This window comes from Pezoporus occidentalis, unplaced genomic scaffold, assembly GCF_034315485.1.
Source record: "Pezoporus occidentalis ecotype Australia unplaced genomic scaffold, CSIRO_AGI_Poc_V1 ctg117, whole genome shotgun sequence".
NCBI classification, from domain to species: domain Eukaryota; kingdom Metazoa; phylum Chordata; class Aves; order Psittaciformes; family Psittacidae; genus Pezoporus; species Pezoporus occidentalis.
This window is the reverse complement of record NW_026912961.1, coordinates 4689006-4714485: the sequence shown is the minus strand read 5'-3', so window position 1 is coordinate 4714485 and position 25480 is coordinate 4689006. Positions and strand designations below refer to the sequence as shown.

At 39.5% G+C, this 25480-nt stretch overlaps 1 protein-coding gene across 6 annotated transcripts in view; it reads right to left on the bottom strand.

The window, feature by feature from the left end:
• Positions 1-1079: 1079 nt before the first annotated feature.
• The window catches only part of PRUNE2 (prune homolog 2 with BCH domain), a 136836-nt gene continuing 112435 nt past the window's right edge, over positions 1080-25480 (bottom strand). For 2 of the 6 annotated variants that reach the window (XM_062641163.1, XM_062641207.1), the window contains 8 exons: positions 18809-18911; positions 14437-14568; positions 14212-14298; positions 10298-10396; positions 9051-9086; positions 8501-8539; positions 5922-5969; positions 1080-3977 (listed from right to left, as the gene is read on the bottom strand). In XM_062641163.1, the coding sequence (XP_062497147.1) occupies positions 3956-3977; positions 5922-5969; positions 8501-8539; positions 9051-9086; positions 10298-10396; positions 14212-14298; positions 14437-14568; positions 18809-18911 (566 nt within the window). In that variant the 3' untranslated portion in view covers positions 1080-3955. The remainder of the gene's footprint in view (positions 3978-5921; positions 5970-8500; positions 8540-9050; positions 9087-10297; positions 10397-14211; positions 14299-14436; positions 14569-18808; positions 18912-25480) is intronic. The other 4 variants (XM_062641180.1, XM_062641170.1, XM_062641189.1 and 1 more) reach the window with 4 other exon arrangements.

The window sequence follows — 25480 nt, the reverse complement described above, 5'->3', positions numbered from 1 at the left end:
GTGGCGAGGTACACAGAAGGTAAGAAAGATATGAGATCTCTCATTACAACAACTGCTGGCATTAAGATGACCTACAGCTCTCCCAGCTATAGTACTGTATGGCTAGATATCAGCATAGCCATTCCAACCCCTGAGATTTAGGGTACAAATGATCACATATTACTGCACACTGGAGATCAACTAACAAACATTTAAACTGTAATCAAATGATATTGGAAGGACCTGGAGAAGGATAATAAAAATCTAAAGGCAATTTAAGATTCCTGAAATCTAGCAGCACTTCTTTTGTATGACATGGCCATAATTAAGTCTGCTTCCAAGGCACAATTTAAGCCCTGAATTATCAACCCTTATGACCTGATGAATCTTCAAACCTATCAAAAGCCCAGGAGACTACCTTCAGTAATCATGAAAGGTTCATTTAATCTAAGTTCTTTGTACTGAAAAGGTCTAGGAGCATTCATATTGTCGCTTGAGGTGGGTGAAATCAAGAAGCCATAGGTTATCCCCTTTCAGTTCACATTTATTGTTTCACCAGCCAATGCTCCAGGTTAGCTGTCCAGAAGCCAGCCAGGTTTACTTAAAGTAGTGGAAACATAAATTGACCCATTTGACACAGATGTAGACTGGGACAGGAGTGGGCACACAATACCAGATAGGTGATAGGACTGAACATTGACCAGTTCTGATGCCTTCCTTCACTGCAGTCAGTAAGATGGTTTCAATCTGTTCCTGCCCCATGGCTTCTGTTTTCTACCATATCAGATGTAGCAAGACTTACTATGCATTAGATTTCTAGATAACAGCAGAGGCACAAATTAGAGAGCAATTAAAAAAGCTACCCCTGCATTCTTTTAGGAACAATACTGCTTGCTAGCACCAGCACAGCAGGGATTTGAATACAAGGAGGTAGACAGAAATATGAGACACAGAATTGACTCAGTTTCAATTTTTGGAAGGACAGGTAGGGAATGGGAATTAAAAAAATACTTGTAACTAAGCAAAGAACCATGATTCAAAATGGTCAAGTGTTTCCATGCACCCAGGGAATAAAGAAAGAAAGTTGGAGCTGAAAGGAAATACTTCCAGTGGTGGGTTGCAGTTCTTTATTTCTGATTCATATGGATATGCACGCATACAATGATATCAGATATCCTTGTATTGCTTAATCTATAAGTCAGCATAGGTCTTTTAACGAACAAACAAAAAGCGCAACTATTAATTTATATTTCATCTCAGCACTGATAGCCAGTAGAAAAAACCCTTTTATATAAAAGCTTGTATTTGTGCAGTTATATGTACTATATTCCTCTTCCAACTAACTACTGATTTATTGACACACTATTGTTAGTATAATATAGAATTGCCATATCATAACATTAAAAAAATTTTCAAAATATATTAATAAGCAAAGATAACCACACCTTGTTCTTGCAATCATTTTTTGCACCAACACATCGATGCACCATTTTGTTTTAACGTGACATCTGGGTTAAACAAATTCCTTCTGTCTCAGGCTGCCACTATTAGTCCACTCATATTAATCACATTAATCCATGTATAGCTTTGCTGTTCAGTAATTTCACACAAAGCCTTTAGAATTAAACTCACTTCTGAGCTGACATCCAGCATTAAGAACACAAGTCTCATATACCCCACTTAGGTCTCAAAGAGTGCATAAAGATTTGTGCTGAACTTCTGCTTTGCGGTGAACTTCTCTTTTAGCTAACACTTTCTCTCACCTACAGCATAACACAAGTCATCTGGCTCATTCTAGGTGGCTTAAACTACAGGTCTACAGAAGATGTGACTTCATGCTACTAAATGCTTGTAATTGTTTAGAGTTAGGTGAACCTTAATTAGCATCTGGAAGTTAATACAAATATTAATCTGTACATAAAACATTATCCCCAATAATACTAAATGACAGCACTTTTCTAAGGCAGACACAAGCCAAGTTTCAAATATCTGAGAAAAGGTGGGACCTGCCAGATCCTAGTTCAGGGCAAGGTTATAGAGCAGCAGCAACAGTCACAGGATTAGGCCCTTCCTCTGTGAAAAGTAACAGGAACTGACAGAAAGATGCAATACAGTAGGCTAGCTACTGTGACAGTGTATACCTGTCAGTATAGAGCAATGACCGCAGAAGTGCAGGTATTTCAGTTTTGATGCCAGCAGATAAGAAAGCATTTGGCAACTTCTTACCTTTCTGACAATTTTGTTAGTATCTTCACTACAGTAGCTGAATAACTGTGCACACAATGATGATGCCTTCATTGCCTACAGACTAGCAAATACAAGATACAAACTGACAGAGACAGAAATGTGCAAACCACAGAACAAAAATATTAATCTTTTCAATAAAGGACCAAACACAATTTTCACTCTAATTTTAGAGCCTACTGAAAAAAATACAAGGCTCATGCTGTCCTGCCTTTTGCTTAAACTTTAATCCCCAAGAAAACTTTTGCTTGTCTTCTCTTTCATTAATAATTCTGGACTGGAAGCAGGAGTGGAATAAGTGCACACATAAAAAGAAGGTGCAAATTATATTGAATTTATATGTCTAAGGTCTTATTTACCTTAGATATATTTACAAAGTAAAAAATCCACAGATATAATTCTAGGGTATATGAGAATCTTGTGAAGATAGTATTTCAAAGACTGAATAACACTATTAATTCTATTAGGGCATCCCAAAAGGCAGATGAGTCGCAGGTTTGGGAAGTGCATGTGTGTGTGCTCACTAAGGGGAAGACAAAGCATTAGCCGTATTCTTGGCTCTTGTCATTTTAAAGCAGACAAGAGGAATTTATTCAACAATTAATTTGCTGTCTCTTGCAAAAGAATGGTCAAGACTGCAATTATTTTCCCGTGACTGTAAGGACTTACTGCAGTGTCTTTCGTGCCAGTACACAGGACCACAGCAAACAGGAAATATCGTTTTTCTTAATTTCATGTTTTCACGGTTGTATTCTGTGACATGACAATAAACTGCATTGTAATACTTGGGGGTTTTATGTTAGATACATTCTGAATACTACTTGGACATCTGTTCCTAACAAATGAATGTGACTCCCAATTGTAGATTTATACATTTAATCTTCAGTTGTTAGAAGAAAATACTAAGTAGTTGTTTCATATTCATAGCATTAATAGCCTTTACAATCGGAGTGAGGATGCCACTCAAAGACTTGTAACTTAAAAAAAAATAATTTAGAAAAGCAGATTTAGAAAACAACTTCAAATTAATACTCCAGGGCTTTTAGAATATATAACAATCATTTACAAGATTAGCTGCTTCTATAAAAACTAAAATAAAGATATTAAACTAAATTATTAAAATAAAATTAATTTCAGCTACTCTGAAATACTATCACTAATTATTATTTTATTTAATATATGTCTTTTCTGTGACAAAATAAAAAAAGTCATTAGAGTTAAATGAAGACAGAAAGACTTTCCAGACAGCAAGAAACAAATTCAAGAAAGTCCTGCATCATTTCTAGAATTATTCTTAAATAACAAAATTGCTGCTGCTCTGTGACACAACCAAGCTAGAATTTATTATAACAATAAGTATTCTGTTCCGCTACGCATAAACATTAATATGCTGAAGGCAAAAATGAAAAAAAATCCATATCCTCTACTGATTTGTTGATGAGGCACACTGTTGTTAAAATGGTATCCCTTTAAACAGAAATTGCACACACACTGAAACCAGTGCTAGACAATACAGCTTTCCTAATGAAAACTCCATTTCTGATGACAACACAGGCCCCAAATTCTGCTGTTTCCATGGCAACAGGATTGCTCCTTCTGGTGGTCTTGAATTGCTGAATGACATGGAAGAATGATAAAACAAACAAAATTAACCAAAACACCATGGTCACAGGTGTCTGGGTGAGAAAATCCAAGCAAAACCTCTTCTTCAGATGTGTGGCAACGATGCTTTTTATTTCAGGGTCATGTCAATGCTATATATTAAAGACAAAACCAAAAAAAACACAAACAAACACAGAAGAACAACAACAACAAAAGAAATCAGTGCTGTGAAATACGCAGCTAGTCATTTCCCCAATCCTGAGCATCCTCATCTCTCACTTAAATGTATTGGTGTCAAATAATTTACACACATCCCATCTACTGTATATGCAAAATATACAACTTAATAAGATCTGTAACATTTTAAGTGAAATTGAATAACTACATTCCCAGTAATTTCAATCTGAAATAGACACCAGATGTGGGAAGTTCCACTGGTGGAATGACACACAGTGTGGCAAGATATGGGTGCCCCTCAAAATGTTTGTAGAAGTACGATTTTGCCATTTAGTACAAAACACATGTAATCAAATACATTAGAAGCATTCTTTAAAATAAGGAGTTGTCATCACAGAATACTAGTTAACAATTTAAATCAAATATCTATGAACTGTTACAGAACACACAGGGGTCTTTTACTATGAATTACTTCATAATAATTTTTTTCTTTTTACCAAGTCATGAGGAAGTGCAAGAACTTGAACGACGACAATAGCATAACAACAGATAAAAGCCTTTGGAATAGGTATGAAAAAAAACAACAGAAGCAAACTTAAGAGGAGTGCAGACTCCAGAGAGGTTTCATAGAAAGCATACAGTAGAGAAGTCTACATATAGCTGCTATTATCTTTATGGGGGCATTTACATGGGGAATCCTACTTCCTGAAGAAGTGACACAATAAATGAGCTATATGACCACAGGAAAATTACTGCCACTTCCGAAGACAGATTCATATTTATGCATATTTAAGCCAAATATAAATTCTCTTCTCATATTTCTTCTTGCTGCCCAGCTTCTCTTTTGAGAAAAAAAAAGAAAATTGTTCAAGCCAAAATTTAGCTTATGGTTCTAACCTATGTCTTGGGTATGATACTGTGATAGCTTACTAGAGTAGAAATTTATTTAAAAAATGTGAAAAGAAAAGCTACATTTTGTTTATGCATCTCTTTGCCACATGTACTGCTCATTATTTGCCTGCTTATTAGTACTCATATTACTGATGTAATCTTTTACTGAGGAGTCTGTTTTGCTATATTTTATTTCCTGAACAATATTCCAGTGTATTTCTACATACCAGTCAGATGGGTAGGGACAACAAAGTCCCCAGTCACTCCCTCATGGTGTACACTGGCCAGGAATAAATGCACTGCTGCAATGACTAGTCCTCCTGACATGCTGTTCTAGCAACTGTGACACACCACAGCTACACCCTCTCTGATGCACAGTAAGAACAGTGCAGAGTTTTCCATTTGTGTGCTTCAGTTATGGTATCAGATGGAAGAACAGCATGCTAGAGGACTGACACATTCCCGTTTCCATGGAAACCAGTCCAACTTTGAAAGGAAGAGACATAAAGATACTGGAGATTTAATCAGGGAAATAACAATGAAAAAGGCTGAGAACCACAAAAGCAAAGAGAGGAAAAAATGAAGAGCACAACCCAGGAATTAAAGTAAAATAAAAGACTTTTTAATCTGTGAATGAGAATGGCATGTTTACCACTTTACTTTTAATTGAGGATAATGCATGGATGCATATTGCACTTTTTCTACCTGTTTTGCACATAACTTAACCTGAGTATCCTCAGGCTAAAAATTCTATCTGTCTCTGCTTGGAAATGGTCGAGGACACTTTAATCACATCTGCAATTAAAATGTAATAAAGCTTACTTCAGTGCTTTTTCTGTGTGCATATGTTGAATCAAGTTCCTGAAAATAACTACAAAAGCATTTAGGTCTCCAAAAAAAGCTTTATGGATCCTACCCAGCCTCTGTTTATAGCAGCATGGTGGCAAAATAATGTTAAAATATAATGACAATTATATTGACAATTATACTGTTAAAATATAATGACAATATTAGGCATAAATTCTTACTCTTGCTCCACTGAAGTGATTTCTGGATCATTTGAAAGGCAGCTAGTTCTGGGTACAAGGAAAAAGAAGTAGTAGTAAACATTTCTTCTCTGCTTATTTTTTTCTCTTTTTAGATATGACATCAATTTTTTTTTATGTAATAACTAATGAGTAGCTTTGACAGCACAAACACACAAATGCTATTGATAGGAACGTAGTGATCTTACTGCCTGCAATACAAACTAGTTTGAGTAATAATTTTTTTAAGCTATTTCTTTAAGTTGGCAAAGGGAAATGCACTACAGCGACTTCATACATCCAATGATAACAATAATCAGTGATGCCTGATATGAGTATTTAGTTCCCCTTTCATTTGCTATGCTGCAGCCTGCACTCTTTTAAATGAATGGAGTAACAAGAAAGCTTTCTTCTGAGAGTTTTCACTGTCATTACTACAATATATTTGAAAATGTTTGAATAGAAAGGATTGAAGTTGCATTTCAAGGTTGGGTGAGCCTCTTTTGTTTAACAAAATATTCAAATGGTATCAGATAAATACTTATTATAGAATCACAGAATAGTTAGGGCTGGAAAAGACCTTAAGATTGTCTAGTTCCAACCCCTCACCATAGGGTCAGGGACTTAATGTGAATTTATTGCTTCTGAGGCAGTCTAACTGCTACAATCAAAAAGCAGCGGTCAGTGGTTTTCGGTATTTGTGGTCATAGAATCATAGAATCATAGAATAATTAGGGTTGGAAAGGACCTTAAGATCATCTAGTTCCACCCCCCCTGCCGTGGGCAGGGACGCCTTACGCTAAATCATATCACCCAAGGCCTCGTCCAACCTGGCCTTGAACACTGCCAGGGATGGAGCACTCACAACCTCCCTGGGCAACCTATTCCAGTGCCTCACCACCCGAACAGGAAAGAATTTCCTTCTTATATTCAATCTAAACTTCCCCTGTTTAAGTTTTAACCCGTTACCCCTTGTCCTGACACTACAGTCTCTAATGAAGAATCCCTCTCCAGCATTCCTATAGGCCCTTTTCAGATACTGGAAGGCTGCTATGAGGTCTCCACGCAGCCTTCTCTTCCCCACGCTGAACAGCCCCAACTTTCTCAGCCTGTCTTCACACAGGAGGTGCTCCAGTCCCCTGATCATCCTCGTGGCCCTGCTCTGGACTTGTTCCAACACTTCCATGTCCTTTTTATGTTGAGGACATCAGAACTGCACACAATACTCCAAGTAAGGTCTCATGAGAGCAGAGGGGCAGGATCACCTCCTTTGACCTGCTGGTCACGCTCCTTTTGATGCAGCCCAGGATACGGTTGGCTTTCTGGGCTGCAAGGTCACAATGAAGCCAGCTCACGTTCATTTTCTCATCAACCAACACCCCCAAGTCCTCCTCTGCAGGGCTGCTCTGAATCTCTTCTCTGCCCAACCTGTAGCTGTGTGGGGATTGCTGTGACCCAGGTGTGGGACCTTGCACTTGGCATGGTAAAGTTCATGAGGTTGGCATCAGCCCACCTCACAAGCATGTCAAGGTCCCTCTGGATGGCATTCCTTCCCTCCAGCGTATCAACCGAACCACACAGCTTGGTGTCATCAGCAAACTTGCTGAGGGCGCACTCAATCCCACTGTCCATGTCAGCAACAAAGATGTCATTTTAAAAGCTAATCTCAGGAGAACTGGAGGAAAATGTGTATTGCAAAAGGAGAAACTTTAAAAAAAAAACACAACAAAGGAGAAGTGGTAAAATGAAAATTCTGAAGTGCACAAGCTAAAGGAAGGAAACTGAAGAGAAACTCAAAAACTCAGAATCTTTGGTTACAGTAACTGCAGGGAAAATGTCACACTAGAACCAACAGACACACCTTCTCCAGAATCTTGTGTACAAAACACATGTGAAAAAAGTGCACTGGATACTTTCCAAGCTCTATTCAGTAAGTCAAGGATTGCATTCTTCCAGTTAAGGGTTTCTGTGGTACTTCACAGTGTACTGCCTCAGTATCTTTAAGTCAAAGCACAGAGTTACGAGTTTCTAGTATTTGATCATCAGCTGATACTGATTTATTAAGTGACCATAAAAAATACAGTATTATCAAGTGCTAATTCACTGGCCTATCCAACCAACACTGGAGAGACAGGTAAAGTTGTTTGCCTTAACTGAAAATGAGGTATAATAGCTATCCCTAGCTTAGTAAATTGTGAAAAATAATTTTTAAAAAGTACTACCTCCTAAAAACTTCATGAATCATCTGACATAATGGGTGGACGGTAGAAAATGTTTAATGAACGATTTTAATGGAATAAAAAATTTATTTATTTCTCCACTTGACTACAGAAACAACAATAGAAATTAGCAAAACTGGTTTTTATAATGTAAGGGTATGATTTTTCCTTACTGAGACCCAACAATACAAATGCAGGCTGCTTGCAGTGAGAGGGGAAGTCAATACACAAGAGTGGCAACTTACAGAGTAACTGAAACTACAAGGTGACTGCGGTACCAAACACATAATGTAAGACTGTATTCAATCTATTCCTGTGAAACAAGTAAATATAATGCCAGCATCCAGCTGAAAGCTATCTTACTTAGCTGTTTCTGAAGCTTCCCTCAGCTCTTCATCCAGTCTGCATGAATTAAAGTTATTGATATAAAGAAACAAAGAAGCAAGCAGAGCGTGAGAGAAGCAGAGCAATAGCAGAGCAAAGAACATAGTACATGCTTCTAAAATAGGCACCCAATATTATGCACTGACCCTAAATCTCTTAAGTATGAAACCTTTTATCCCTGTGCTCAATTCCACCTTTAATTTGTAACTCCTTGTTTAGCTTATTTGGAGGCAGAAACATAAAGACAGCCGGGATAGGAAGAACACCCGGTGGACAGAGCTGAAAGCATTCAGTTGCTCTATCAGATAGTATTAAACTAGCTGCAGCCTGGGCCAAGTCAAGGACATTTACAGTTCAGTAAGTTTTATTTGCAAGGGAGGCTGATCTCAACAGCTTGAAGGGGAAAGTAAGACTCCACATCATTGCAAGTCCTCTCTCATTCAGCTGTTGAGGTTGCCTGCAAGTGAAAGGCTGTCACACAGATTCACTCCACTATGAGCAGCAGCATGGGCTAGAAAGCAAGTTTTACCTCATTCTTCTCTTAATACACCTCTCTTCATCATACCTTACAAGATAAGAGTGGGTGAAAGAAGAGAAAAGATGTACAAGTTTATATGATACAACATGCACATTGTATTACATTTTGGTAAAAACTATCAAATAACCACAAAACCCAAATCCTGATGCAACCCTATGTACTTTCTACAGGTGGGATTCCTCATGACCATAGGCAGTATTTTTGTTCTTGCCAAAGGAGCAATTATGAAGCTAAAGCTGAATATTATTTTGATATAGGGATCTTTCTCAGTTTGCAGCAGAAGTTATCAGCTGAACACTGCTATTCTCCCTGTGGCATGGGAATAAGCACTAGCAGTGCCCTGAATGCAAACACCCACTAAATTTTCATATCACAACATCTTGAAAATGTTTGCCACCAGTGACACACTTGTCACCTTTCAATTTTTTTTTTTATTCAGCATAATCATGACCTCTCATCTGGCTGCTGAAGACATGAAGTAGGCAGTTCCCTAAAATTTCTTAAGCTCTAAATCCTAAAGTTTCTTTGGTACTGGTGCTGTGATCACTTCACCTTTGGTCTGAAAGGTGACTGGACTTCCCAAACAGTTTTCAGTTTGCAGAGAAGAAAACAAGTGTGTAATACAGATGTGTGTACTGCTACAGAGAGTGTAACAGTAAAAATTAAGTAGAAACAACACTGACCTACATTACATACATTAAGGTCTGCATCAAAGGGAACTGTAAGAAATTAAAATGTTAACAGGAATCAAAAGAGGAAATGAGGCAAGAACAAAGGGAGGGATGGAGAACGGAAAAATCTTAGGGATGTTAAAATATTCTAGAAATCTCTTTATCAGGTGATTCCTATGGAAGAGTTAAACTTTTCTGCTACCTTCTTTCTGGATTAGCGAGGAATAGTTTGTTCCGATTTGGATTATGTAGACATAGAGTTGATGAGGGACTCTGAGCCTGAAAGCTTTTCTTCATTTTGCTGACAGTATCATTTGTTCCAGTACAAAATCTTCCTCTTCCCATAAGTGCTGGTTCCCCTAGAAGTATACACTGTGTTTTGTGTTTCCACTACAGTGTTTTCCTGCTTCTGAGTTTGACAGTGGAATTTTTGTGGAACAATACATAAATATTTACAGCAATACCAAGAAGGGGTTTTCTGTTTTTCTACAGACTGTGAAACACTATTATTAGTTTCTGGAAATAGTTTCTATTAGAACAAGTACATGCTTACTGTACATCACTTACTTGACAATACTGTCTGGTATGTGCACGTATTCCATTGGAATCATCTCACGAAGCTCTGCCAATGTGTTGACATACTGTATCTTACTGCTGAACTTAGAACTGAAACATAGAAAAAACATGTTAAGTGACTTTTCTTCAAGTATCTTTTATGATGTATTAAAACATCCGTATAATTAATGTGTTAAATATTTAGGCATTCTGTTATTCGTATTTCAATTATAAAGTTCAGCTGATCATGAGCATACCTGAGTTCTAGTAAGGCTAAAATCAATTGTAAAGCTTTTGCTGTTCCTTGTTTAGGCTAAATCACAGTATTTAGGACAAAATTATGAACTGCAATGCTTACATACTAGGCAATGTGACTAATTCTGCAGTTCGAAGGAGATGTATTAAAATTTTGAGAAGAATGAAATCCCCTACAGCACACTTACATGTAAAAAGAGATGGGAAGCATTCACGTCATGTGGTCATAATGAATTAACATCAACTGTGACAAATTAGCATTTATGTTTGACACTGATTCTCAATCAAATACAATGAAACTGAAAATGAAGACCTTGGGCACGCTGTTGGAGACGATCTGGTTCGAGACCATCTTAAAAACCTCAACGTGCACAAGACCATGGGAAGAAATGCCATCCAGAGGGACCTTGACACGCTTGTGAGCTGGGCTGATGTCAGCCTTATGAAGTTCAACCATGCCAAGGGCAAGGTCCTACACCTGGGTTGCAGCAATCCCAGGCACAGCTACAGGCTGGGCAGAGAAGAGATTCAGAGCAACCCTGCAGAGAGGGACTTGGGGGTGTTGGCTGATGAGAAAATGAACATGAGCCAGCTTCAGTGTGCGCTTGCAGCCCAGAAAGCCAACCGTATCCTGGGCTGCATCAAAAGGAGAGTGACCAGCAGGTCAAAGGAGGTGATCCTGCCCCTTCACTCTGCTCTCATGAGACCTCACTTGGAGTATTGCGTGCAGTTCTGGTGTCCTCAACATAAAAAAGGACATGGAACTGTTGGAACAAGTCCAGAGCAGGGCCACGAGGATGATCAGGGGGCTGGAGCACCTCCTGTGTGAAGACAGGCTGAGGAAGTTGGGACTGTTCAGCATGGGGAAGAGAAGGCTGCGTGGAGACCTCATAGCAGCCTTCCAGTAGCTGAAGGGAGCCTATAAGAATGCTGGGGAGGGACTCTTCATTAGGGACTGTAGTGACAGGACAAGAGGTAATGGGTTAAAACTTAAAACAGGTGAAGTTTAGATTGGATATAAGGAAGAAGTTCTTTACTGTGAGGGTGGTGAGGCACTGGAATGGGTTGCCCAGGGAAGCTGTGAATGCTCCATCCCTGGCAGCGTTCAAGTCCAGGTTGGACAGAGCCTTGGGTGACATGGTTTAGTGTGAGGTGTCCCTGCCCACAGCAGGGGGGTTGGAAGTGGATGATCTTAAGGTCCTTTGCAACCCTAACTATTTTATGATTCTATGATTCTATGATATGTATGGTCTTATGAGAAATCCATCTTTTTCATTTGGATCATAAAGCAATTTTCCAAATTCAGCTCTGGTTGTATTTAGTCTTTTAATATCAGTAACAGTGACATGAATGCACATTGACTGTAAAAGTTCTTAAGTATAGGCCATGAAAACCAGAATGTGTTCTTCCTATATACTGCTGATTTGGGGATATGACCAGATCACATGAAGCCTCTGCAATAGCTCTGATCACAAGGTTTCTGCCCCTTGCCTTACCATACATATTTCTCATACAAGGTAAAGTGAGACAGCTGAAACAGGAACACAGGAAAGTACTGTGTATAGTTACTTAAGCTTATCCATTTTGATTTGTCTCTGTAACAGATTACCTTCACTTCGCTAAGCACACACACTGGAGCAAGCTTAATGGTCACCTTTTAAGATGCATGAACCACAACTGTCTCATCAAAGCCATGACAGCATACAGATAATTGTTAGCACTTTATAAAAAATGCTGATCATAGTTTGCATCATCCAAACTGCCAACTTGGCAAGCTGCAAACCAATCAGAAACTTCTAAATCAGAAAAAAAAAATTAAAATATTTCAAGGGTAAATTCTTCCACTTGAGGATTCTCCTGTGTCCATTAATTCCAGCACCAGTGTGGTTTCTGAGTAATTGATTCAGGTGTGCTGCCAATGGTGGTAGGTTTTTGAGGTAGAATTGACTAGCACACCCTCAGTGACAAGACTGACCCTTGACAATCTGTTGTCTTTCAGCTTCTTGGTCCCTACTGTTTTGTCCCACATCTCAGCTGAAATGGAATTAGAATTATGTTGCTCATGTTTAGCTACCCCACTGAAATCTCTGCTTGCCTTGGGACCAGTTAATTTCTTACTTTAAAATTCCTACTGTGCACATCAGTGGTTTGGTGAACTGCTTGGGGCTAGCAAACTAAGCTACAGCCATCAGCCTTCAATCTAATCAGGTTTCCATCTTCTTACATTGCTTGTTACTGAACTGGCTGTCTCTTTTCATGCCTTGTGGAGTTTTTTTACTCAGCTTTCTTAGTGCTCCTCTGTTCTTGGTGAGGGTTCAAATATCTTATGTCATCTTCCACAAGAGTCACACTGGCCGTGTGTCCTGCCCACCTTTTTTCAACTCCCATCTGCACTTTGCTTTCTCCTTGTACAGACTTACTTGCCTGAAACACAGCACTTTAACTGGTCTCTAATGCTTTTAGTTTTGTACTGCTGATTTGCTGTGCCAAACGGTTTAGAGTGAACTTTTCTCCTGTTTGGCAATGCAAAATCTCTAGTCACTGCTGCTCAGTATGGTCATTATGAATAAATGACTAATGAACTGAAACAGATGTGGCATATATGATTTTTTTAAATTTTGGCATCTACCTTTCCTCTGGGAGCAAACAGGATGCCAACAGAAACACCTCAGACACCAAATGCAACTCAGTGAATCCCCATCATTACTGCTGACAATTCCAGGTACTGTTTTCTTGTTACTCTGGTATTTTTAATTGACACTTTCTACTTGGTATTAAAGACATCATGTCTAAAAGTAGAAGGTTCTTTATGACACTATGCCTGTCGCACTTTGGCAGCAATGGGAGAACTCCTGTGCTTCCGGATCCCAGTGCTACCCTGTCAGGATAGAGCACCCTGCAATAGTCACCTCCAGTCTCCTCATCTGCAGCCTAGGGACAGACCGCTCTGAGGTATCTTATTCACTCTATGGTTCCTATAGTTGATGCTGCTTCTCTTGCCTGAAGCAACTCTTTCTCACACCTGTGAGTCTGCTCCTGCCTATTTCAGGATTTCAACTGCATACTTGCTCATCATCTTCAACAACTTCTAAGATCTTCTGGGTCTGTAACATTTCTTTGCTTTTTTACTAATCAAAGCATTGTTCTTGGTGGCATTAAACCTTTCTTTTTCAAGCCAGAACTCCTTTGCATTCAAACAGCTCAGGGTGCTGGCAGTCCTCTTGTATAAGCAGCAACTACCTTTCCAAATGCAGAATTGTAGCTTAGTCTAGTCCAGTAGCCAGGATTTTTTTTTAATGACGTGACCATCATTACATGCAGATCGCTTTTCTACATGTCTTCTAGCTGGGCTTGGAACAAAGACAACTTTAAGGAACTGAATGCCAAGTTCTGCATAAATATAGAGGTTTAATATTTTATATAGTTTGTTTTTAATAGTTTTCAATAGGTTTAATAGTTGCAGACTATAACGCCTGCAACTAGATACTCGTATAAATAACTTTTGGGTTTGTTTTTTTTTTTCATTTAAGAAAGTCAACTTCAACTACCAAAATGCCAACATGAACTGGAAAATGAGTATTCTTCCATGAAGGATTAACAGGCATGTCTGATGATTTAGGGTGCTTCTATATTCTCAGGGACACAGAAAATCACTGGTATATATTACATACCTTATAAAAGGTCGTGTCACAGCCAGAATTGTCCTGATAAACCATGACGGATGAACAATTATAAATGATTTCAAATTCTTCCGTAACCTAAGTAAAAAATAATTTTTTTTAAAAATCCATACAAAATACAGGAAGATCATAGACAGTGAACACTGTCCTAGAAATGAGTAACAGAAACTGACAGCATTTACAATAATGCCGATCAGAAAGGAAAATACTACTCACCGTCGATCAATCATCTGGTAACATCTTTTCATCCAGCCCAGTCCAGGCATCCTGCTTCTTGGTGTTGCTCCATTCAAGTAGACAATCATATAGTCTTCAGCCACCATAAGCTCTAAAGTACTGATTACGTAGCTGATGAAAGTACAGGAATAAGTGAGCATATATTATACATTACCCACTTAAGCCCCAACTAAATCAGTCTGCTATGACTAAGTTAAGGCAGACTAAAAGCAGTTTATGACAAGATAGCATTTACTTTTCTTTTAAACCAATGCAAACATTTAGCACTGGTCACCACGCTACCTGTAGACATATAACTAGAAAACCACAACCTTATCTGCATCTTCAGAAATCTGGAGTTTCCTTACACAGGTGGAGTTTCATAGTAAGTTTTCAAATCTCACAGGTGACTTTGCTTTTTCTTAATAGGGCATTAAATCGTGAGAGATTTAAGGAAAGGGAGAGTGTGGCAGGACTATGCAAAGTTCCATGAACTTCTGAAATTAATTGTTGAGAAACTTCACTATTACCCATAGAACCATAGAACCCTGAAATGGTTTGGGTTGGAAGGGACCTTAAAGATCATCTGCTTGCAATCCCCTGTCACAGGCAGGGACACCTTCCACTAGACCAGGTTGCTCCAAGCCTCGTCCAACCCGGCCTTGAACACTTCCAGGGATGGGGCAGCCACAACTTCTCTGGGCAACCTGTGCCAGTGCCTCACCACCCCCACAGTAAAGAGCATAACAACAACAATAATAAAAATATGTTTGTTCAGTGAAAAAATACGGGTGAGGAGAAGATACTTGTTTATGATTCCTGTGATCCACACGCTAGTGCTACTGAGACTCTGAGTGACAACTACAAATACTTTGAATCTCAAGGCTGATAAAACTTGTCCATCAACCTGCATTCTGATGTGACAGAGCACTCACTCCATGACCACTTCATTTTGTGAGCAAAACACTCCAAACACTCATTAAACTCCCCAGGCCAGCAACAATAATTCATATAGAACAGTGCTCTTGACTCTCCTAGAAGAGCACAGTACTTAGTCAAATGAAAGGGTAGTTTTAAATTCTTGTCTGGGACTACATATGCAGATGCTCCACTCAGTAGTCCAAACCCCATTTAGGAGTTGTTATCACAGGTATGTTCAAATTGTTCTCTGTCCTATCCATCCCAAGAAGGCAAGTCTATGCAAAAACTACAGTGAAAAATCAGGGGTCACACCTTAAAAACCTGAATGCTGGAGTGTGCTTAATAAAAAAGGTAGTTCTATTCCCTAAGCATAATGGCCCCTTTCACAGGTGTATGGGAATGACTCATAGTCTAATCTGACACTTAAATTCCTTAAGATGCAGTTTCTTTAAAAGAAGGCTCAGGGGAGACCAGTACCTAAAGGGGGACTACAGGTAATCTGGAGAGGGGCTTTTTACAAGGGTATGGAGGGGCAAGACAAGGTGCAATGGCTTTAAATGGAAAAAGGGGAGATTTAGGTAAGATATTAGGATGGAGTTCTTCCCTGTGAGGGTGGTGAGGCACTGGAACAGACTGGCCAGAGAAGCTGAGGCTGCTCCATCCCTGGAAGTGTTCAAGGCCAGGCTGGACAAGGCTTAGAGAAACCTGGTCTAGTGGAAGATGTCTCTGCCCATGGCAGGGGGGCTGGAGATGATCTTAAGGTCCCTTCCAACCCAAACCATTCTATGATTCTGCAATTCGGTGAATAGTAGGAAATCTGTTTCTCACCAACAAGAGTGATACTTTACCTGTACATAAAGCAGGCAGACATTAACTGGCTAGTTCCATGCATTTGATAAATCCCATCTAAATAACTACTCAATTCTTCTCACTGCTCTCTTTCTCACCCTGCAGTTGTGCATTCGCTGCCTTTGCATGCACTTGTAAAAGCTCATGTCTAATGGTGAAATATCAAAGTGGGGGATGTATGGCCGTCCTGATGGAAAAAGCCTGATTTAACTGAACCTACTGATTATTTGACGGATTATGAAATTAGCCCTTCCACATAACATCTAGTGCTTTAAAGACATTTAGATATTGAAACATACAGAAAAGTGTGTATAAGTATTTCTCAAAACACTACAAGACTTTCAGTTATAGAAACAGTCTGAAAATATCTATGTTTGGCCTAGGTGCAAAGGGAGCTCCAAACAGTATGAACAATCAATTGTAGTAAGAACAATCATGCCTACTGTTCATCAGGTATAAGAGGAGTATTACAAAACAAAATATCTCTGCTATTTTTTAGTGAGATCTCACTTATCTCACACACTTTCATTCAGCAGCTCTTATTCACTGTGGGATGAATCAGATCATCTTCCATTTTAGGCACGCTGAGCTCTCTTGCAAACCTTACCTAACTGGTAATTTTCTATTATTTGGTAATGAGGTGACTTCTTCATTATTTGAAAAGATGGACACACTTTTCGTTATTTACTAGAACAATTCACTCACTCTGAAAGCAAAAAGTGCTGTGTTTGGTTTTCAAAGTACAGTCTTTCAGGTTGCAATTCATTTAAAAATATTTAAATCTCTAGACTGTATCAGGCAGCCACAAATGAAACAGCAGAATGTTCTGAGTAGTTCTGCATCATCTGCAAGTGCTGTAGAAGACGCTGTCTTAAGAGTTTTGTCTCAAACCTAACTTTTCAAAGACAGTTTTATAGGATTAGGAAGGTAACAAATAGGAACAAGGTAACTGGAAATGCAGGGAAACCAGAAGGGAAAGTAAATGCAAAACTGAGGAACAATTGAAAACAGTTGTTAATCAGAAACTAGAGGTGTCATATATACTGCAAGTGCATGATTATCTATTGGAAATATGCTGTATAAAAATTGGGAAGAGATTTAATGATTTGCAGGTTCCTCCAGACCCCTATATAATTCAATAGTAAAAAATTCTCAAATATTTAAGTATCTAAGTTGTTAGGTATGTTGTGAACTGTCGCACTCCCTCTATTTCAATGCAATTCACTGACCTACAACTGAAAGAAAGGGGTGATCTGGCTTTCCCTTTTCCTTGTCTTACAGAGAACTAACACTCTATAAACCTTAACATAAGCTGAAGGTTCACACCCAACCTGAACTCTCTCTTATACTGCTACACTAGAAAAAGACAGTAAGTTATGAAGTCGTCTTTGGCAATGTCCTCAAGTGATGTGGAAAAGTCTCTTAAGACTTGAAAAAGCTCTGTCTGCAAAGTCCATTTACCGTTTGCTTTACCTATGGACAAGGGTCTTGGGTGAAGTCAAAGAAAACCATTAAATGTCAGTCACAGTTTCTCTCAGCTTCAGCTTTGCTCCTAGCTATAAAGTCAAAGCCACTGTAGCAACTCCTCCCCTCTGAATCACTGGGTACGGTGTAAATCAATTACTGTGGATGACGCTGGGCTCTTAAAGCCTTTACCAGACAAACACTGGCAGGTGGTCTGACTTGGAACTAAAGCACTCTCATTTTTCATACATAGACGCAATGTTGAAGGCATTGACTGTAACCATGCACCTTCAAGAAGTGGAGTTTTAAGGAGACTGGGCCTGTGCTCTTGGTGAGCTGCAAATGGTGAAAGCTAGGCCTCTGCTGGCTTTAGAAATGACTTACTGGATTTTAGCATAGAAAATGCTGGAAGGATTGATTTTTTAACAGCTGTAAGTACAAATAGCTGGAGGCACTTCAGGGGAGTACTGCCTACGCAATTTCTGGCTGTCAAAACAAGTTGCTATTAGCAGTAATTTTGCTGTCATAAATTTGGGTTCATGTGGCCAAATCTGTGTACCACTCAACTGGCCTCTGACACTTTTAGCTGAAGCAGAAGCAGCTGGAGTCAGGAAAAATACTTAGAGCTGTTTGTGTCAGCAACTGTAATTTATTCTGTATTTTTGAAACTACTGTCACAAAGTGGTCCTGTGACTCCTAAAGACAGCTACAACATATATTAAAAATATTACATACAGTGATAATGTATATATATGATAATATATAATAAACAGTGAAAAACAGTTTGGTGGCCTAAGAACCTGCTGACTATTATAAAGGGCTGGAAATCACTAGTAAAACAGTGCAATGGTTGTAGGCCTAAGAAGTTGAAGATACTGCACATTCCTTGAAATTTAGGGAGATACTGCAGTCAGATTTGGTCCTGACACATATGCCTTTATTTGGGATGGTGAGTAAGAAAAGAATACTAAAATAATACTCTATTGAACAGTTAATCTAAAACTATTATTCTTGTCATTCAGATGACTCCCCTTCCAATGGTCAAAATTACCTCTTAATTAAAGACAGGTTATCTCTCACTACATAATTATGAGTACTACCTCAAAAGACTCTGTGCCATTGCTTACATATCACTCACAGGAAAAGATTTTCCATGACATAGTTGTAATCAGTTCTACTGCTGTCTGGCAAGAAGCATGCTGCAAACACAATGATAGCATTCAGACCATCACCATAGTATCCTGTGGAAAAAAAAAGGAAAAGGCATTTTTGTCTTTGTTAAAGGCTCTTAACAAGATAAATGTGAAAAGAAATCTCGAAGTTCTGGAATAGAGCTACTATGTCTACTACTGAAGAAGACAAAAAATGTATGAAATATCATCAAGTGATAAGCAAGCAGAATACTCAGTTATGTTGAATTCCTGAAAAACACACTTAGAACAAGTATCAGTAAACTTTTTACAGAGACCAGCAAAAAAGCCTTGTAAGTAATACAATCTTATCTGAACTCCTGGTTCATTGCATCTCTGGGGCAATCATGAGCTGAATGCTCACCTTAGAGTCAGGAACAAGGGGCTAAGGAAAATATCGTACATTTGTTACGCTGCATCTTCTGAATGACGTTTCTTAAAGTCTCACAATCCAATATAAGTTGGCTTGCCCAGCTGCAATGATCTCAGGATATTACAGTTACGACTGCACTCCACTATATCTTAAAAACTCCTGGGGATCAGTTAAATAACTTGCTGCAAGTTCAGTGTAAAATACTTTTTCACCTTGGACACTCCAGTTGTCCAATACTGGCAATCACTGGACTGCACCACTGCTTAATGATGGCTGTAAACCCTCAAAGCTGCAGCACTTCTGTTCTGGGGTCCAGGGCAGTTGCTTGTTACCCCAAAATAATTTTTCTTTTTTTTTTTTTAATGATGGATTAATGCTGGCTGATCTTCTCCACAATCCTTTGCAGCTGTTACAGATCTCTGTATTATTAATAATAAATACAACTGCATAACAATAAATAGAATCACAGAACAGTTAGGGTTGGAAAGGACCTTAAGATCATCAAGTTCCAACCGCCCTGCCATGGGCAGGGACACCTCACACTAAACCATGTCACCCAAGGCTCTGTCCAACCTGGCCTTGAACATCACCAGGGCTGAAGCATTCACAACTTCCCTGGGCAACCCATTCCTGTGCCTCACCACCCTTAAATAAATAAAACTGCATTTCAGTTTTGTTTAATATATACATACAATCAGGAGACAATTTATAAAGATGCTGAAGAAATGGTTGTAGGTAGATAGCACTAATGCCATACAGAGATAGAAGCTGGATGTACTTAGAGAATGTACTGAAAACCTTTCAAAAGAGGCTATGAGAAACTATGAGTGAGAGATCACAATGTTTGTGAAGGAAACCCTGAGTCTCCCTCAAAGATGGAAACACATTCCTGACAAAATAAAGGATAACACTGGCACTTAGGCAACATTTTCATGAGGAGATTTTAAGACTTACAGTGCTTTTTGGATACTAGACAGCAGTATCCAACCCTCAAATACTCTTGCATTGTGGCCAGACAAGCAAAGCAAAATTCTGTGTGGAAAGAAGCAGATGACACACAATCTACAAGTGCCAATCAGGGAAGAGTGAGAGAGGTGTTTTTTTCTCAGCTAGCTGAAACAAGGAGATGATGTTTATGTCAAGGAAGTAATTTCTTACATGGCTTTGTAGAGATCTTTGAAGAATCTAGTATGTCTGACAAAATGAGTGCTTCAAGGCACTTGCCCATGAGGCCTTCCATGCCAAGGAGAACCACAGTTGATTAATCTGAATCCTATCACCAGTCATAAGGACATGCATACAAGCGCATTCCATTTAGGGCTCTCAGCTGTTCCTTAAAGACAGAAAAACACTACTGCTTCCTGACTTACAAAGGGGAGCAAAAGAAGGGTAAGATTCTCAAAGAAAAATGTACATGTCAGAAGCAAGCCTCCTGCCTCGAGCCATATTGTTTCAAATCAAGTCTTGGCAAAGCAACCTGCTTAAGTTGTTATGTTGGATTTATTTATTTCTGAGTTCAATTTGGTAGGTATATTGCATTGGATAAGATAATAATATATACTGTTGTTGGTAACACCAACATCGAGTCGAGAATGCTAGCTAGCCTACACCTCATCCACTGAAGAATCATTTGGACACTGCAGGAAGCCTTCTGTCCTTAGTCTTAAGTCCACTGTTCTACGAACTTGGCATTGCCCGTCTTCCTGGCATTGTGAAGTAGCTTTTTTAATGTCTTCAAGATGCCAAAGGCCAGCTAGTTTATAACTGGGCTTCCAGAGCCAGAGAAGCCACTAGCCACTATAATGGTAGCCCAGCATATGCCCGGTGTCTTCTCCAGTTCCACAGTGCAGTGTTTCTCTCCATCCTGTTGGAGGACACAGGTGGGCAGGAGAGCTAAGCCAAAGGGCAGTGTGGATATCCCACTTTAATCCATGTGACATAGTGTGTATGTCATAGCTCCAGCTCATGTTAGGATCCATGAACATCATATCTACAGATATACATACAGTTGATTGACTTTGTTGTCCCAGTGAAGATGTCAAGATCAAATTCAAAGAGCAGCATTGCACTGTCTAGCAAGGATGTACACAGGTAGGCAGAAGAAAGTCCAGTCCTGCTTCCAGCGTCCTCAATTTTTAAGACATGAAAGAGTATAACAGTCTTTTCAAAAGAACTCCACTTCCCACACTCATCCTTAATACTAGTAGCTGTTACGTTTCTGTTTTCTCAACAGACCTACGTACTTTCAAAGAGACAGTACTCGTTTCACCTATCTCATCCTAGACCAGCTCAGCTAAATTATGCAACAAAGCAGTATTTTTCCCCCCTCAGCTTTACAAACAGGGAGGAGATCTCCTCCCTTGCATTAGTTTAAAAAACCTTGAAAGACTTTCAGGACAATTTATATCATGCCACATAAAGCAACCTGTCCAGCTGGCTCAAGATTTTGGCAGCGAGAGCACATCATGGCAGGTGTGTTCACTAAATTACACAGCACAGTTTGCAGTTCATGTAAAGCAAAATGATTATGTGCAGATGTCACCTAACAACACACAGAAGAAAAACCCACAGATAAATCTAAGCCACTTTTTCTTATGTATGCTCATAGACAAGGAATGTTCACCCAAGGGAGAAGTGCTTTTTAATTCATCACTAGATGCCAGAAAAAGCCATTTGCCCAAATCCGCAGTCAGCCTACGCAACGAGACAGATCCCTAAGAAATTTATCTGTTAACATATATGGAAGGAAATCTCACACTTAGACTGCCAATTCTACTCTCTTTTTTCCTATTTTGTGGCTACAGTCTAGATTCTGCATTTGGTGTTCTGTATCATTTGGCAGGGAGGAATGTTCAGTAGATCACTGAATCATCAAGACATGCTTGGCCTGATTTCCAATTCACTAATTTTAACCAGAATCTGTTCTTAATCTTGAGATTAAAGGAAATTTTCCTGGCTTCCTAAAGCACTCCAAAGACACTGAAGTATTGCCATCACATGGAACATCATATCATAGAATAGTAAGGGTTGGAAAGGACCCTAAGATCATCCACTTCCAACCCCCCTGCCATGGGCAGGGACACCTCACGCTAAGTCATATCACCCAAGGCCTCGTCCAACCTGGTCTTGAACACCACCAGGGATGGAGCATTCACAACCTCCCGGGACAACCCATTCCAATGCCTCACCACCCTAACAGTTAGGAATTTCCTCCTTATACCCAGTCTAAACTTCACCTGTTTAAGTTTTAACCCATTACCCCTTGTCCTATCACTACAGTCTCTAATGAAGAGTCCCTCCCCAGCATCCCTGGAGGCCCTTTTCAGCTACTGGAAGGCTGCTATGAGGTCTCCACGCAGCCTTCTCTTCCCCAGGCTCAACAGCCCCAACTTCCTCAGCCTGTCTTCATACAGGAGGTGCTCCAGCCCCCTGATCATCCTCGTGGCCCTGCTCTGGACTTGTTCCAATACTTCCATGTCCTTTTTATGTTGAGGACACCAGAACTGCGCACAATACTGCAAGTGAGGTCTCATGAGAGCAGAGTAAAGGGGCAGGATCACCTCCTTTGACCTGCTGGTCACTCTCCTTTTGATGCAGCCCAGGATACGGTTGGCTTTCTGGGCTGCAAGCGCACACTGAAGCTGGCTCACGTTCAGTTTCTCATCGACCAACACCCCCAAGTCCCTCTCTGCAGGGTTGCTCTGAATCTCTTCTCTGCCCAACCTGTAGCTGTGCCTGGGATTGCTGCAACCCAGGTGTAGGACCTTGCCCTTGGCATGGTTGAACTTCATAAGGCTGACAGCCCAGCTCACAAGCATGTCAAGGTCCCTCTGGATGGCATTCCTTCCCTCCAGCGTATCAACCGAACCACACAGCTTGGTGTCATCAGCAAGCTTGCTGAGGGCGCACTCAATCCCACTGTTCATGTCAGCGACAAAGATGTTGAACAAGACCGGTCCCAACACCGATCCCTGAGGGACGCCACTCCTTACTGGTCTCCAGCTGGACATTGAGCCATTGACCACAACTCTTCGTGTGCGGCCATCCAGCCAGTTCTTTATCCACTGAGTGGTCCATCCATCAAATTGATGTCTCTCCAATTCAGAGACAAGGATGTCATGCGGGACAGTGTCGAACGCTTTACACAAGTCCAGCTAGATGACATCAACTGCTCTACCCCTGTCCATCAGTTCTGGAGCCCCATCATAGAAGGCCACCAAATTGGTCAGGCAGGATTTCCCCTTAGTGAAGCCATGCTGGCTGTCACCAAGCACCTTGTTGATTTTCATGTGCCTTAGTATGCCCTCCAGGAGAATCTGCTCCAAGATTTTGCCAGGCACAGAGGTGAGACTGACTGGTCTGTAATTCCCTGGGTCATCCATTTTCCCCTTCTTGAAAATGGGGGTTATATTTCCCTTTTTCCATGATCCATGCATCAAGATTATTTTGTTTCCTCATCCTCAGTCTCTCACTTCATAAACACAGCATTTAATCCAGTCCTTAACCTGCCTTCATATGGCTAGACTTCAAGCAAAATTTCCAACTTAGTCAGTGGTGTAAATTATTATATTTCACACCATTTCTTTTACAATGGCTAAGTTACTGACCAGTAACTAAGTTGTTACTGATGCATTCAAAAGGTAAGCAAATGTAATGTTCTTTATCTTAGAGTGATCAAACAATGTCAGCCATGTAAAATTTGAATCCTGATTATTTCACACTGATAGCTGAGCTCAATGACCTTGACTCCCATCCCTAGACTGTGCATTATTACATACTTCATAGTTGCCGTCAGAGTTGTCTGCCACTGGAAGTAGTCCCTACTCAACAGTAAAGCTCAAGCAGTGCTCAGTTAAGAGCTACTTCTCCATTCACTAAAATGGATTGGTATCTATTTTTCATAAAAGCTAGTAGAACTGTATACATCAGCATCTAGTAGAACTGTACATGACAGTTTTCACCACAAATATACCTACTAGATTACAGCATACAAAAACATATAAATAAACACCATTAGCAAGGCCTCAAAATATTTTATGTTTGTTTCCTAAATTATGCCATCTGTGTCTGTTTGCTAAACTGTGTCTGAGGTGTCATTGCATTCATAAATCTTAGTTGGTGTTGTTACAATGGGAAAATGCTTGGAGGTTTAAATGTCTTTATTAATTCAGACTATACCTTCTGCACACTGGCCACTGTGAACATATGTAGGCTAGCATTTAGCTGCTTTTAATGTAAATGTGTGATTTTGAGGACCACATCCTCAGGTAATATGATTAACCACAATTTATTTATGTCACTTTTATCGGATAGAGATTCCACACTGAAAATGTACTGAAAACACTCATTTACCTTTAAATGATGTTATAGATCAGCAACACTGTAACAGAAGCATCCTCATATAAACTCATAAATCTTACCTCTTGAGATGCTAAATTACTTGCCTCAGTTTTTGCAGGAATAGAACAATTCATGCTTACTTAATACCTTACTTAACAGGTGGCAAGCAGTGTCCCCCAAACATATAGAATCCAAATATAATCTAAACCTGAGACACCAAGGAAAAGGCGCTTAGTAGCAGTTAGAAAGACTTGTTTCATATTCTTCCTTCAACAGCTGTAGTAATATTTAACCATTTGAATTCATTTATACAGAAGTGTGCTAGTAACACTAGAACTACAAATTCTCTGAGGAGGTTAGGAAGCAGATGAGCAAAGAAGGCTATATAGCAAGCACATGAGGTAATTCTCCTACTTTAAATGTTTGATATGCTGGTTGATAACCATTAACAAATTACATAAAAAAAACCCCACCCAAAAACCCCTAACCAACAGTTGCAGATGAAATGCTATCTGCTGACAACTATAAATGGCAGAAAAATAACATTAAGGAGCTTAGCCAGATAACAGACACCACAGAGAAAACTGCTTTTTTTTCTCTTTTGCCACTCGTTTAAATCTGTGCACCCACATACATCATTCAGCAAATCACAGGGAACTTCTTCATGCAAAAGTGTTTGCCAAAATCCACAGATTGAAGTTCTAATTTTTTTTTCTGTGCAAAATTTTTTTCCCTTGTTCTAAGACAGTTTTAGCCTACAATGACCAGAATATTAGTAATACATATATGTCAGGTAATTTCTTGCTCCTGAAATTGCTTTATATTTAAAATACTCATTAGTCTTTGCTAAACTGAATTGAAAGCTGGGTTGATTTCAGCCATAGCTGAAAAAAAAACACTTCTCTCT